The 15,144-nt window shown below is 41.7% G+C and overlaps 1 protein-coding gene across 1 annotated transcript in view; it reads right to left on the bottom strand.

Annotated features, from left to right (window-relative positions):
- Wnt2 (Wnt family member 2) overlaps positions 1 to 15,144 on the bottom strand; it is a 42,839-nt gene that overhangs the window by 16,572 nt on the left and 11,123 nt on the right. Inside the window, exon 4 of the mRNA XM_034519218.2 lies at positions 4,667 to 4,931. Within this exon, the coding sequence (XP_034375109.1) occupies positions 4,667 to 4,931 (265 nt within the window). The remainder of the gene's footprint in view (positions 1 to 4,666; positions 4,932 to 15,144) is intronic.

The raw sequence follows: 15,144 nt of genomic DNA, 5'->3' as shown, positions 1-15,144 counted from the left end.
TCAAATCTCCAGGATGCAGATAAAAGCTAGACATGGTTTATATGTACCTGTAATCACAGTGTTGGGAGGCAGAAATGAGAAGCTCTCTGGCCAGTCAATCTAGCCAAAACAGCAAGCTTTATGTTCAGTAAGAGATCCTGCCTCATGGGAATAAGGAAGACAGTATCTTCTGTGGCTTCCTCATGTGCATACACATGAATGTACTCATTCACACACTCACACTACACAAAAGAAAAGAAAAAGAAAAAAATCTTGGAAAGCTTCTAATAAAAAAGGGCTTCAAGATAATCTAAATGTGGCTATTTAATTCTGATCAGATTTGAACTCTCAGCTTCATTTGATTTGGCATCCCCAAATTAAAAGTCCCATAGCTTCTTTATTATAGAAGACACCCCCCCCACACACTTTTTACAAAATCCAAATATGACAAAAATGGTATAATGAGGGAAGTATGGATTTTTTGTTTTGATTTTTTTTTATCTGTTAGTTTTACTTGTTAACTAATTCCAGGCAATGAAATCTTGGACAAATCACAAAACTTTGGGATTTCATTTTTTTTATCTGAAAATGAGGAGGAATGCTGCCAAGAGTTAGGGAACACACATATAGGGGATGTAGAACAGACCTGACCTGTCAGGAACTCAACTCACACTCCCAGCATCCATACTGAGTGAGATATGTTCTCACCAGGATCACTAACGGTAGTCACTCACCGGCTCTTCTCATCAAAATTACTCATTGTGTCATGGAAGAGGATGACTTGATATCCAAGCTGTCAAGCTAATTGCAGCAGAAGTCTTAATGGTTAAAATCATTTAAACAAGTTTCTACATGTCAAAAAAAAAAAAAGTATTTTATGCCACATGAGCCAAGACAGGGGGTATTTTTTTTTTTGAGTGATGTCAATCAATCTACAAATAAGAATGCTTTTCACCCCTTTTAAGAATCAAAGACCCGAAGAACGAAGTATCCTGGGATTTCTTCTTTTCTGATAATAGGGGTAAACGAAGGCCATGGGCCACCAAATCATTGGGTGTCCAAACTTTATCATTAAGTTTGAAAAGTATGAGGATCTGACTCTGATCTAGCAGGTCTCTGAGGAAGAATGGAGAATTATGGAGAATAGTGAAGTGGACCTGAAGATGCCACTGCACAAACCCAACTAGAAGACACTCCAGATCGGTCCTGTGCTCCGTTATCCTGAACAGGATGCAGCAGCGAGACGGAGCAGCATAGCCAAGCAGTTCAAACACCCTCACCCATCCACCAGTGTCTCACATGATCTGCACTCTTGCCCTTGTAATGCTCTCAAGGAGAAGGTGCCCAGTAAATTGAACATTAGCACTGACTCAAAATCAACCATTTAGAAAGGGAAGGTTAAACATAGGGAAGAGTGACTATGCATTTGAATAAAGAAAACAAACAAACAAACAAACTAACTAACAAGAGGAATGTACTGACTTAATGTTGCTACAAAGTTTTGGGTTATCTTGGAGCTCAGCTAGCCTATAAGATTATTCTAGCAGTGTGTGTTCATTCTGTTACAGACTCATGCTGGTGGCATCCTTTCCATAGACTGAAAGACCTAATACCTTTGTTTCACAAAGGGAGGCTCCTGTGCCCTCAGTGAGTTAAATGCAGGAAGCCTTCATTTCCTGGGGTCTCAGAATTATCTTTTACATCTCTCTGTCTCCACGGACAGAGGCTAGAGGCTGTTTCAGGAAGATTCCATACCCAGAAACATTCAGTGTGTTGTGGACCAACTTTAGGAGTGCACACACCACAAAAGGTTATCCCAGGCAGGGAGACCCTCATCTGAAGACAGCCCGGCAGTCACATGACAAAGGGCAAGATCCAACCACTGTGTGGGGGTGAAGCAAATGTCTCTGCACCTCACGCCTGTGACTACTTGCATAATCCAAATATTAGCTATCAAAAATATCCTCTTGATAACCTGAACTTTTGCCTACGTCATATAAAGCAGTCTGAGTCTTGTTTTTATGAAAACAATCACATGTAGTTACCAAAATTACAAAAGAAACATTGCAGGTCACATGGGTAACTTTGGCATGTTGTCAAGCACAGCTATAAATGGCATCATTTCAGTTTATTTCAGAAAATTACAAATAATCTGGTAAACTTATTGGAAATGTGATGTGTTGTTATATTGGAACTGGGTACTTAAAAGACCAGAATGGCTCCTATTTGATCAACATCACTCAAGGATCAAAATATTGACCTAATTTTAAATTAGATAAGTAAAAATATTTCTAAGACAGTACAGAAATAAGAGATTATATATCTTACTATGGAAACCAGTCCTTTAATTGTGTGCCCTTTTGTATAGGGCAGCTAGAGGCAGAGTAAAATGATGGAAAGGACAGACAGACAGACAGACAGACAGTCCTGAAAAGATCTTAACATCCTAGAGCTTCAGTTTCCACTCCTATAAAACAGGAGGCTGAGAGTTGGTGAGAGTGCACAGACCAAGCCATGGTGTGCAGTGGGCATTGCATATGTATCTATGACTTTATTATCAAGGGGCAGACTTTCAGGCTTTCAGCTCCTGCAGGGGATCCCACTCTGGATCTCAGCATGCAAGCTAGATGACTCACAACCACCTGTAACTCCAGCTCCAGAAGATACGACATTCCTGGCCTCTGGCAGGTACCAACACTCACATGCCCTTCACACACACACACCAGCACATACACACACAGAGAGAAAAACAAGAATGAAGTATATAAGAATAATCAATTCAGTAGCTTAAAGGGGCAGCAGGTACTGCATTCAGAAACCCCTTCCTATGCCAAGAAAGCATGGTCTTTCCTTCCCTCAATACCAATGAGGAAGAAAATATTTATCAGGTAGGATTATTTCCTTCACTACATAAATTATTTCAAATCAAAGAACCAGAAAACCCCTGTAAGACAGAATATTATCTAGATTTGATATGAGGTTTCAGTCTTAAGGTCTTTTTGCCATCATGTTTAGGAAATAGGAGAAGCAAATGTGTCTTTTTGGGGTCAAAACTTAGGCCAAACATGGGGCCAGACATGTATCTCCTTCCATACATGATGTCCAATGTGAACAGTGTTATCCAGGGCTGTTTATCAGATTTTGTAAGCTAGGATGAGAGTTTGGTTGGTGGGGATCATTAAGGAGCATCTATTATTTTGTGCCTTTTTCCCAAGGTAAAAATTTACAATGTCCTGATGTATTAGGGCTGCTTCATACATTCAACAAGAGCAGATAGATATGCAAAGTTCTTAGGACACTGCTTAGTATACAAGTGTCGTCTCTGGGACCTAAAATGATTAAGGTGATTCCAGGCCCATGGCCTGCTCAGAGTCAAATAGCTAGTTAAGGACAGAAGCGACACAGTCCACTGGCTTGATTTATGTGAAAGCAACAGGTTCCATTGAGCCTGTTGTCTGACAGGTAGGATAACTTGGTAGCCAAAGCATGGCAAGAATGCAGAGGGGCACAGCATCAGGTCCTTAGGCTTGGCAGTCTTGAATTCATACGCTGCATGTACAAACATGCTCACAGGCTGCAGACAGCTAACTCATCAAACCACAGAGGAACTTCAACAACTCAAGGGCAAGAAAAGGGCTCCAGGCTTCTGATGATGTTTCCTGATCATCCTGCCTATCAGTTAATCTAGCTTCAACAGCTGGCTGCATCTGCACTGGTTTATTGGCTCTTTTGCAATTATTTCAGAATGGGAAACAAACTTAGAATCTAAATTGAAGGATATTTTTGTCTAATAGTAAATGTCATTGCTTCCCACTAAGCACATAACTTGAGCCAAAGAGGGCCGTGGCTACCATTACCCTCTGTCCACTGAGACCCTTTCGGTGATGCTTATTTTGCTAGCATCTTTGCAGAGGAGTCTTTGCAGCCTAATAGTGACCTTGAGGGTAAGAGGTGGAGAGCATATATCTATAAAAGTAGACAGATGAGGACAGCTCCTATGTCCAGGCTGGAAGAGGTCTCTTGGAGTACAAGATGTTCTCGAGAACGTATTATTTGGGAACAAAGGGCGTAGCTTTAATAAATGAGGCCTTTTAAATCCACTCCTTATAGAAAACCCACCTATGCCCAGAAAAGTGGGGATAAATTCTTGCTGTTTTAAATAAGAGTTTAAAAATAGTTTAATAAGAGACAAAAAAAAAAGTGTTTGACAATTGTAACCATATTGAAAAGAGCAAGGGATTATGAAATAGAGCAGACCTCAGAAGGGGTTAAATTCCCAAGCCCTGGGTCCATTTCGGAGTCATAGTTGGGGGATTTGTCATGGGGGAAGATCATTACAAAACTGCTCAACCTAGGATCTCAGGAAAGATGCCGGGTGAGTACACGGAACACTTATCCATCCCCTTAACTAGAGTTCTGTGCAAGCAAGAATTCGGCTGATCTGCATATTTTGACTTTTTGCCACATATGTTCTTGTTAGTTCATATTTCCTCAGAATCTGCACACTATCAACCTGTTTCTCTAACTGCTTGCGTGAATTCTCTGTGCAGTCTCAATGTGAATTAGACAGAGCACAAGCCTGGAACCGGAGGGCAGGCATCTGCAATTACAAAATGGCCTGCTGAAAAACAGAGGCGTCCAATTAGGCTGCAGAGCATTGCTGTTGAAAGGAATTCTCTTAACTTACCTGCCTCTCGGTCCCTGATACAGTAGTCTGGAGAATTCTCAAAATACACAAGGTCATTTTTCGTTGGCTTCTTAAACCTCTTATTGGCTACAGTGAAGCCAGTGCCATCCTGGTTCATGACCACCTGGATGGCCCCGTTGTACTTCCTCCAGAGATAGTCGCCTGTTTTCCTGAAGTCAGCCATGGCCAGCCAGCATGTCCTCAGAGTACACGAGCCACTCACACCATGACACTTGCATTCTTGTTTCAAGAAGCGCTTTACAGCCTGCAGGAAAAGACAGAGGCAAGCTCAGTCGGCAACCTAAGTACAGGACCCAGCTATGAGTTTCCCTACCTCAGTGCTATAGAGAAGCAGCTCTGAGGAGGCTGGATCCCTGGGGTCCTGGAGCATCATTGCCATTTGCTGGTCACCTTGCGTACACTGTTGGTAACCGCAACCATTGGGGGAATAGGTTGAGAAATGATGGGGACTCCAACTCTGAACCCCAATCTATTTACTATCCATGTAACCAACACGATTTTATAGGACAAATAGCAGCTTGTTTGTTTATTTTTAATTTAAAGCATTTTTCATATAGTATATTTTGATAATATTCTTTCTCCTCTCCTAACTCCTCCCTTATCACATTCTCTCTTTCTCTCTCTTTCTTTGTCTCTTTCTCTCCCTCTTTCCTCCTCTCTCTTTCTTTCTCTAATAGTTTAAAGCTAGAGGAGGAAGAGCGAACCCTAGAGACAGTAACGCTTTTGTCTAAAGAACACAGCTAGGGAGGGATAAACCATATTGCACCAAGACTGACCCTAAACTCAAAGTTATCCCACAGCTCTGGCCAAGTGACACAGCTTCGATGGTCCAGCTGTACTCATGCTGTTTCTTGCTAGAAGGTGAGAGAAATTGGGACAAGCCGTCTTGGCAGGCTCCTGCCATGAAAACTGATCTCCTGTGGGTATGAGGGTTGTGGTCTCAGGGAAGGGCAGGTAGACCACAGAACTACCCAAATAAGTTTCTGCTTTGGTGTTGGGCTGAGTTGCCATGTGGTACCATTTGCAGAAACTCAGTGAGTTATTCCTGCCCTGCCTCATTGCCCCTCAACATATCTAAGAGAGGAGAGGAAGATACGCTCGAGGTCTGCAGAACAACCTCAAGCTGAAGTCTTTCCCATTATATAAATGGCAAACCAAGGCTCGTGGAGACATGTGATGTACCTGAGCTTCAGGGATACATGTAGAATGGCTGAAAGCAAACCCAGTTGCTAAAATCTTCTGGAACAACAGTGCATGTAGACTTCAAAATGTCCCCTTATGCTGTGTTCCTGGTGAAGATTCTCCCCCGGTTCTCTGTTTCATAGGATTTATATTCTAAGAACTGACTCTGTTTTTTCTCTGCTAAGTTTTTTTTTTTCTCATCTTCCTATCATTATTTTTCAAAGTTTTATTTTTAACAATAACTGAAGGTCTCTTAATATGATACTGGCGCTAATGGGTTGGGTTGTAAATATTGGAAATTCAAAGCCAAAGATGCCTAGAAGGGCTGTTTAGGAGACCAGAAGTCCCTGGGGATTCACCAGTCCCTAGATTTGGTCCTCATTCAGAAACAGCACAGTGGAATCTGTCTGCCAATCAGTCTGAATCCCCAAATTAGAGGGACCTGGAGGATGTGCATCTGCAGAAGGAACAGTGAGTCCTTGATAGTCTCCAAAGTGCTATCTGAGCAAAATTCTCAGAATTTCTCTAAGAAATTGAAGGTGGGAGTTTCAAGTACGCTCTGCATGTTCTCTCTGCTATATTGATGTGACATAAAGGGTAGAGGCAGTTGACAGATTAAGTAGCTTGAAGCGCAAGTCTCAACCACCACCCACTGCCTCTCACAGGTACACAGTTTCCAGCTGCCTCTCCTTTAGAGATCTCACTGTGGTCTTTTGCCCTAATGCTTGACGTGGCTTTGTTTCTTGTACAGGCTTGCTACCTGACCAAGAAATGGTAGATTTGGATGAGCCGAGAGGATTTTCATTCCAGGAGTCAGCCTCAATTTATTCATTAGCCTGGACATGTGTCAAAAGCACTCAAGGGCTAAGGGAACAACAATTCCAGGCAAGGTATCACAATAACCCTAGGTTGTTTGGTTTTATGGCTTGATCGGTGTCTTTTAGTGTGGAGCTTTGACCTCCATGCAGTGTTCCCCACTTTGCCAGGTGCAGGTACAGTAGAAGGTGCCCCTGTATACCCGGGATCAGTCCTTCTTATCATGAACCAGCATGGAAGGTCAAGATAAAGAACTGGTTTCTCCACATTATGGGGACCTGGACATCTGTAAAGGGCATCCTAATGAGATCTTTCTCTCTAATGCCTTTTATATTCTCAGTGTCGGGTATTAGGTTCACTGGATCATACAGCCACAAACAACCTCAGGGATATCTTCCAAACTGTCCGACTTTATCGAAAAGCTTCTCTCCTAACATCTGATAGTAGTATCACGCGAGCACAGCACCCTCCATGCCAAGAAAGCCTCCTTGCTTTCTGTTCTTCCTGAATTCCTCTTGCAGCCAGGTTAGTCACTTGTGAGCTACACTCCTGGTTCTAAAAATAACAGGAGACATCATTGCCCTGCCTTTGTTATGCTAAGTTTCCAGGTGACAAACTTCAAAGCTGATATTTTTATGTGATTAGTGGGAAGATTTGCATATTAAGTTTGGATCTTAAAAATACACCTAAGCAATTCTTATGAACCTGGTGGCAGGGGCCAGATGCTGTTGGTGATGTGTATAGACACTTTTCCTCCCTTATTGACTACCTACTTTATTCAGGAGTTGGGAAGCTGCGTGCTCCAGGGCTTGCCAGGACCTTTCTGATCCAGCAGTGTCCTAAATCATGACTGGACATTTCACTGCTAACACACTGAATTCTCTTAGCCTTTAGAAAATGATGATTCAATCTGTATCAATGGGATTCAAGGATAGATAGGTTTTGGACTTGGAAAGAAGTCTTTTTCACTCTTTAAAGAGATAGGAGGAGAGATGCCTTTTCTCTGTCTCTAGGTGATTTTTAAACAAAGGACAGGAGAGCTGTAGTAGGAACATATACGAAGCTGCACACACAGTCTTGACAGACATGAGGCCCTGGGTTCTGAAGACTGTTGTGGAGTTATTCAATAAGCCCAACTGGAACTTGCCCAACATCCTGACTTCCTGTGATCCAAGACAGTAAGTTCTCCTCATTGTTTAGGTCCCCTCCCCTGGGAGAGGGGCTGCCCCTGCCACCTGAAAGTACCAAAGGTTGCAGAATTAATGACAGACCTCAGCTGACAGCTCACTCTTTGACTAGCTGCCGTGGGATCCTCTGATGCTGCTCGTATTCCAATGCTAAAATCAGCACTCCAAGATCTAGTTGCTTCAAGAGGAGCAGATCCTCACTTATACCAGCTTTTGTTGTGTAAGCTTTGACCCCAACCCCAAGTTACCCGTGATTGGTTAATAAAAATTCCTATAGCCCGCAGCTGGGCAGAAGAGAGGTAGGTGGGGCTTTGGATCCCAGGCCAGGGGTCTGAGGCAGGGACCACCAGGAGGAAGAGGAAAGAGGAGGAGAACGTAAGACGTGGCCATGGGGTTAGTGGATCGTGAGCACATGGCCATGAGGATGCTGGCCTGATGCTGTAGGAGCAGCCCAGGCAGAACATGGCAATCCATAGCTCAGGGTTATTGACAGGGAAGTAGACAAAATAGCTTAGGGGAGGATTAATACCTACCCAGCTCTAGTGCTTTTCTGGCATATTGTAAATATGAAGCTTTATGTCTTTTATTTGGTAACTATACAATCTAAGGTGATAGAGAAACCCCCAAATAATATTTACTGCAACACTAGCTTCCAACCACACCTTCATTCCAGTTACTATACAGCATGCTTCATGTTTGCGCTTAGGAGCTCCCACTACCTCTATTTGCAGAATTTATAGACTTTAAAACCAAACCCTTAGCCTTGAAAACAGCAAAGCCCAACTCAGGCAGAGAAGTCCAAGGAAGGAGACCTATACTTTGAAGTTCTGCTTGCAGGGAGAGTAAAGCATAGGACCATACCATCTTGAGTTCCAATATCTCACTGTTATAACCCCATTATTATTTTTTTTAATGATAGATTTTTTTAAAGATATTTTTTAAGATTATGTAGTCCAGGCTGGCCCCTAATTCACCATGTAGCCATGTAGAATGAACTTCTAATCTCTTGTTTCCACAGGCTTACAGGTGTATGCCAGTACACCCAGTTCTTTGTAGGTCCTGGGAATTGAACAAGTTTTGTACAAGCACTTTACCAGCTGAATAACATCTGTAGTCCTACAGTCACCTTATTAACCACAGCCACCATTAATTGAGAACTTAACCAGACTTAGCCAGTCTCTACCCTGAGTGGTTTGTTTATACTTACTATCATATACATATCACAATTAAGCACAGAAAGTTAGTACTCCCATTCCACAGTTCTAAAAATCAAGGCTCAGTATGGCCAGTAAATTTTTTAGTCATCAGCTAGATAGAGGCAGAATTCTCAGGTCTGTGGTCTTCCTAAACAGATGTAAAAAATCCTAAATCACATTTGGCATTTCCTAAAATTCTGAACTACGCACACTATCCCCCTTCCTACTTCTGCTTCTTAGGAGTAATCAAAATTCACTTTATAATATTAGCAATAGCAAACTATGAGAAGAGACCCAGACGACATCAGTGGGAAATAAATATGCAAATTCTGGAACCTGGTGAATGTTGGTATTTTTGTGGCTCTTTAAATGACGAGGCAGGTCTTATGCATGAAAGCAAGTCATATGATGCAAACAAAATGCAGAGGTATATATGGTGGCTTGTGCCACTCTTTAAAGTTCTGCATACGTGTCCACACAGAAGAGGAAGGGAAAATACTCTTTTACAATCCGGCTGTGGTCTAAGGAAATGCAGAGTCTGGCAAGAGAAAGGAAGACTCCATCTACTCTGTGTAGTAAAGTTTCAGGAATCCGAGGATTGTTCCCTGGCAACTGGAGAGCAGAGCCGTGGTTCTTGTTTCTGGCTGCACATTAAAATCACCTGGGGATCATTTGCAGCCCCTTCCCAGGCTGAGTAAATCAGAACCTTGAGGGGGTGGGGCAGGCATGGGGCCCAGGCCCTGACAGGACTTACAGTTCTTCAGGTAATTCTTATTCGACGCCTGTGCTGAGCGTGGTGTCCCGGGACTGCAGAAGAGGGGCTAAGGAGTGCCTGCTCCACGGCAGCAGTCTGGGGGCCTGTCAGGAGCAGAGCATCAAGAAATGCCTGTGGTGGGGGCGGTCACTGCATTTCTACGGACAGGGAAGTCTAGTTATCTAATTACAGTTGTTCCCCACACTGTGTTTCTAGGATGTCCAAATTACCGGGAGAAAATCTCCACAAGTAATAATCTTTGCTTTGGCTGCTTTCCGGAGAATGAAAGATGGTGGTACCCAATGGTGTGAGACCCAGTGGCTGTGGGTGTCAGTAGGCCACACACATGCGCAGAATAAATGGCGGGAGATCTTGAGGTCTTCAGACACACTGGGTAAAGAGGTAGAGGCCTCTCGTACACAGCTGGTAATGGAGGAACAACTGACATTTTATTTGAATAACCAAACCAGAGAACCAGTATTTTATAACTTATAGTTAAGTATTCCATAATCTATCTAGATGCTTATCCTAAAACTGAATACTTATTGGCTCTTTATATCTAGGGCTTCAACCAAGTGTGGATTAAAAAATGTTAGCTGGGGGCCGGGGGAGAAACCCAGACAACGCCTCAGATTAAAACTTGAGTTTGTATATGTGAACTCAAGCTGAGTCCACCCAGAGGAAGTGTTGTGAAGGTAGGTTTCGGCCTCTGTCAGCTCATACATCTTCAGACTCTCTCCACCACTCAGTGGTGTTTGAGCCTTGCTCATGCATGTCTTGTTCTTGCATGTAGTTAGGTCTATGATTCATGTTGAACATGGAAAGACTTTCTCTGACCATCATTCCTTAATCAATACAGCAGGGCAGTGATGTGTCATATAAATTGTCAAGCAATATAACAAAGCTGATGGAATGCTATACCTATATATGTATATGAGGTGCAAATATTACACTATTTAATGTCATGAATTTAAGCATCTCAGATTTTGAATATCCACAGACGATCCAGAAATCAATTGGCTGTACAAGCTGAGGGATAATAGTATTGTTAACTACTGTTAAATGTACAGGCAAGTGCAGTGATGCCCCAGGGTTGAATTTTACTAGGTTACCAAATGCCACATTTTTCTGTCATGAAGGATGCCCTTGGAAGGACTAACTCTATAGCTGAGACCTAGTATCATGTCCTACTCTGCACACACACTTTCCTAGATGCCACGGTTTTCTTTGGTCCGATCATTCTCTCTTTCTGCTTATACTGCATTCTTAACTCCTTTAAGGTGCACAGAGGATGCATTTTCTGAATTCTTGCAAGTCTAAAAGGTCTTACTTCAGCCTTCACAGTTGATTAATAGCTTGGCTGGGTATAGAATTCTGGATTGGAAATAGCTTTCTCTCAGGTTTAAAGGTATAGCCCTGCAGGCATTTAGCCTCCAGTGTTGCAGATGGGAACAGTGGCATCTCACTGATTCTTTTAATATATTTTTTCGGTCTTTTGTTTCATTTTTTTTTTCTTGCATAAAAGCTTTTCCAATCCTTCCCACATTTTTGGTGTTCTGAGATAGCACACCTTAGGAAATTTTTCCCTTTAACCCTTGCTGACAATCATCAGCCTCTTTTTAACCTTAGACTGGTAGACTTTAATGCTGAAATATCCACGTGAACATCTGCCTTCCTATACCTCACGCAGTCTTTATGATATTCTAACTCATTTACACATCTTGAAAATCCATCCTCTTTGTCTTAACTTTAATTTTTTTCTTAAAGAATTTTCTTTCCAGCATCTTGAGGAAAGAATGCATTGAGGTAATATTTCTGTTTCTTTCCATTCTCATTCTTTCCTCCCTAGTTGGGAAAACTGACCCATCCAAGTGTTGAGTTTGAAGGAAGGACTGAAGACTTTTTCTTCCTTCCAGCCTATTGAGGAAATACACTATGACCAATGCTCACAGAACAGCCAGTGATCTCCTAACTGGCCTTTGATGCCTAGCCTTTGAAAGAGAGCCCACATTCAGGGCTCTACTTAGAAGCTCTGTGCTGCACATGGCTCCATTCCTTGGTGTAGGCTTTTCCCAGCCAGCAGTGAAATTGAACTGTTTCTTTCATCTATCTACTCATTTGGCACTTGGTTTCAAACCTGTGAGAGATGAGGAACTGTTTGCGGGCCTCCTTAAACTCCATCTGTCATTTGGGGCTTTTGCTTTACTTTTGGAAGGTGTCTTTAGTTTCCTCTTCCAGTTTCTTGTCCCCTTTCAGTAGTATTTCAAGGCCTCCACTTTTATTTACAGATGCTACTATTTTCTAGAATCTCTTTAAGAAGACTGGTCAGACTTTGTAAAATGTCTCCTCCCATCCCTGAATTACTAATTTTAATTTGAGAGTCATTTCCATCTTAATGCACACACTTTCCACTGCCGGCTTGGCACACACACACACACAAACACACACACACACACACACACACACACACACACACAGAGAGAGAGAGAGAGAGAGAGAGAGAGAGAGAGAGAGAGAGAGAGAGAGATTTCTGTTTTTGCTGTCATCCTTTTGTAAAAGAATCTATTGCAATGATTTTCTTTCCAGTATGAGACTGACAACCTCATTCACAATCTCAGATGCACACCAACCTATAGTTAGGTCATGATTTCTCTGTTGTCTCTTGAAATCTCTCCTAGACACTCTTGTGTTCTCTTCTTTCCTTTGAACCTTACTGAAGGTCATTGGAACAGTCCTATGTTGGGTATCTATGGTCAATCACACAGTTCTCATGCATCTTTATATCACCAAACTGGCCGGCGTGATTCCTGATGACTCCCTCTGCCACTGCATGTCTAAATTCCATGCGACTTTTTTTTCTCTGTGGTACCTTGTCACTACAAGCTTGCTAGTTTAAGAAAGACAGAGGTAGGAAATTCCCAAGGACAACTGTATTTTTTTTTTTTTTTTTTTTGGTGTCACTAGTACAAGAACATTATCAGTTCAATTTTTTCTAATATTCTTCAATAGGTTGCAGTGTTAAAAATCTTAGTTATCATACTTAAGTAAGTACTTACTTCATGAAACCATTACATCTTTTGTTTTGAACATTTTAAAGTTTTTTTTACTTAGAGTCTTATTTTCTGCTTTTAGAATTCAACATTTTAAACTCCTTTTTATAAAAAGGAATTCTAGATGTTAGCAATCTACATGACAGAGACAAAACTCTGAATGTTGAGAAAGAACTATAGATGGCTATGCTTGAATTGTGTTGAAGAGTCCAGTTTCCATTTCTTTGCCCAGCCTGTGACCAGAGTATAGTGACCTAACTGTAGGTTGGTGTGCATCTGAGATTGTGAATGAGGTTGTCAGTCTCATTAGTTTCCCCTTTTGTGTCAGGCCATGCTAAGCATGTGAGAGTAGCTATTTTACTCAACCAACACAAGCATATAAGGTATATCATTATTGCTCTATTACAGAAGAGACCCTCAGGCAGGCAGTACATGACACCAGAAGCTTCACACTAAGTCCCTTGCTACTCTTCACACTCTGGGATCTTGGAAGCCCTGTGTACATGTTCCCTAGGTTTAGTGAGTCCTACACTGTTTGACATGTAATGTCTGAATCTTTAGGTATGTTCTTGAAAGAATTATGTTGCCAATTATAAGAACAAACTTCTCTCAAGGAGAAGGTTTCCTACATCAGCCTTTATGAAAATGGAGGAGAAGGAACTGTTAGGGTGGCTTTATCAGATTTCCTTAAAGAAGTTTTTAGCATGTATTTTGCCAAGCTTATGGACCCTGAATTTTGTCATACTAATTATTTTCCAACCAGAAAGAAAGACCATCTACTTTATACCATATAAAATATTTGCTAATGATCAATTGGCCCTGCCTTAGAAATCAAATACATAATTTGTTTCTGGTCTCTACTTGCTGAGTGCCTATGAACTAAAGCACTTGAAGACATGTCACAGTGCCACAGTTTTTAGTTAGCTCTGTTCCACAAAGCAGCTAACATATTTTGGGTCCTATCAGTTTTCCTGAGGAAACACACATTAAAAACACATTATTTAATTTCCAGATTGGCTCAGAGCCAAGTGCATTTATTACCAATTAAATCCCTTTGACAGACCCACATCTCTAAGATAGGAGTTACTGAACACTGAAACAATTTATATCCTTCAACTGCACATGTGCTGCGACTAGGGAAGTGAGAGATGTTTATTAGAAAAGGTGCAGTTGGTTAGCTTATGCAAACATTTATTAAGTTCAATAAGGCACTAGGATTTCTTCAGTTCTGCCGTCGACTGAAAACAGTGACTGTAGGTGGGCTGGCTTAGCTAGAAAATATAAGGTGTGCAATTTGTATTTAAGGGCCTTAACATTACCATATACACAATAATTCTAGTTGACAAATGATGCAACTCTAACACACACTTTCTAATAATAGAACCTTCGAGGAGCTGGAAGTAAGTCTGTTAAGAGTTACCCGCTGTTTGAGAGCTTTCATTTGGGCTGGGTTTAGATTCCTAAGATATAAGGAGGCATATAGTGTATCAAATGTGTACTAACTTGGGACTTAATGAGACAGAGACTGGCTGCTTACTCTTGAGTTCTCAGAATCTGAGCTTTTAATGTTATATACTAAGGAGAGCAACTGGAGAGCATGGATCTGCTAAGTGAACTCTGTGCCCTATAAAGATGCTCAGGGTTGTTCATGGGAAGGGCAGGATGAAGAAGAGGTGAACACAGTTTGGCTCTGCGGCAGCACAGTTTGGTCTCATTCCTCCCTTGTCCACTGATCTTCCTTACTTTTAAAGAGTGGGGTTTCCTTTTCATCATATTCCAGTTCTCTGAAGTCAGATCTATTATTTATTACCTATTTCAAGTGATAATGGGGAGAATCTATTTTCTTTGATATCTTTATTAGAACTTAAGATTTTTGCCTTAAGGTTCTGCTTACAAGTTAGACAACATGGATTTTTATGTTTTCTTTAGAGGCATTTCCTGTCGGTGAACTAAGTGTTTGCTGTGTCCCAGCTCTCCAGTGGGCCATGTACAGGGCCTTGGTGCTCTCCCTTATATCAGTCTTTGTCTGGTACTTGTTTGAATAGAATGCTGGAGTTTGTCACCCCAAAATACTATAACTGTGAGGTAAACATGAAGTCTAGGATGTGATAGACCTAACAAGGGTGAATACAAAGTGTCACCTCTAGCTGAGAAAGTATTTGCAATTGCTACCTCCTGGGAGAGGGGAAATCAGTTTTCTTTGATGTAGTAGCACTGGGGATATCATCAGCCCTCCAGGAAAATCCTCATACTCAAGAATCCTTGACAGACA

The sequence above is a fragment of the Arvicanthis niloticus genome, chromosome 15 (assembly GCF_011762505.2).
Source record: "Arvicanthis niloticus isolate mArvNil1 chromosome 15, mArvNil1.pat.X, whole genome shotgun sequence".
Lineage (NCBI taxonomy): Eukaryota > Metazoa > Chordata > Mammalia > Rodentia > Muridae > Arvicanthis > Arvicanthis niloticus.
This window is presented reverse-complemented; position numbering and strand designations above follow the sequence as displayed.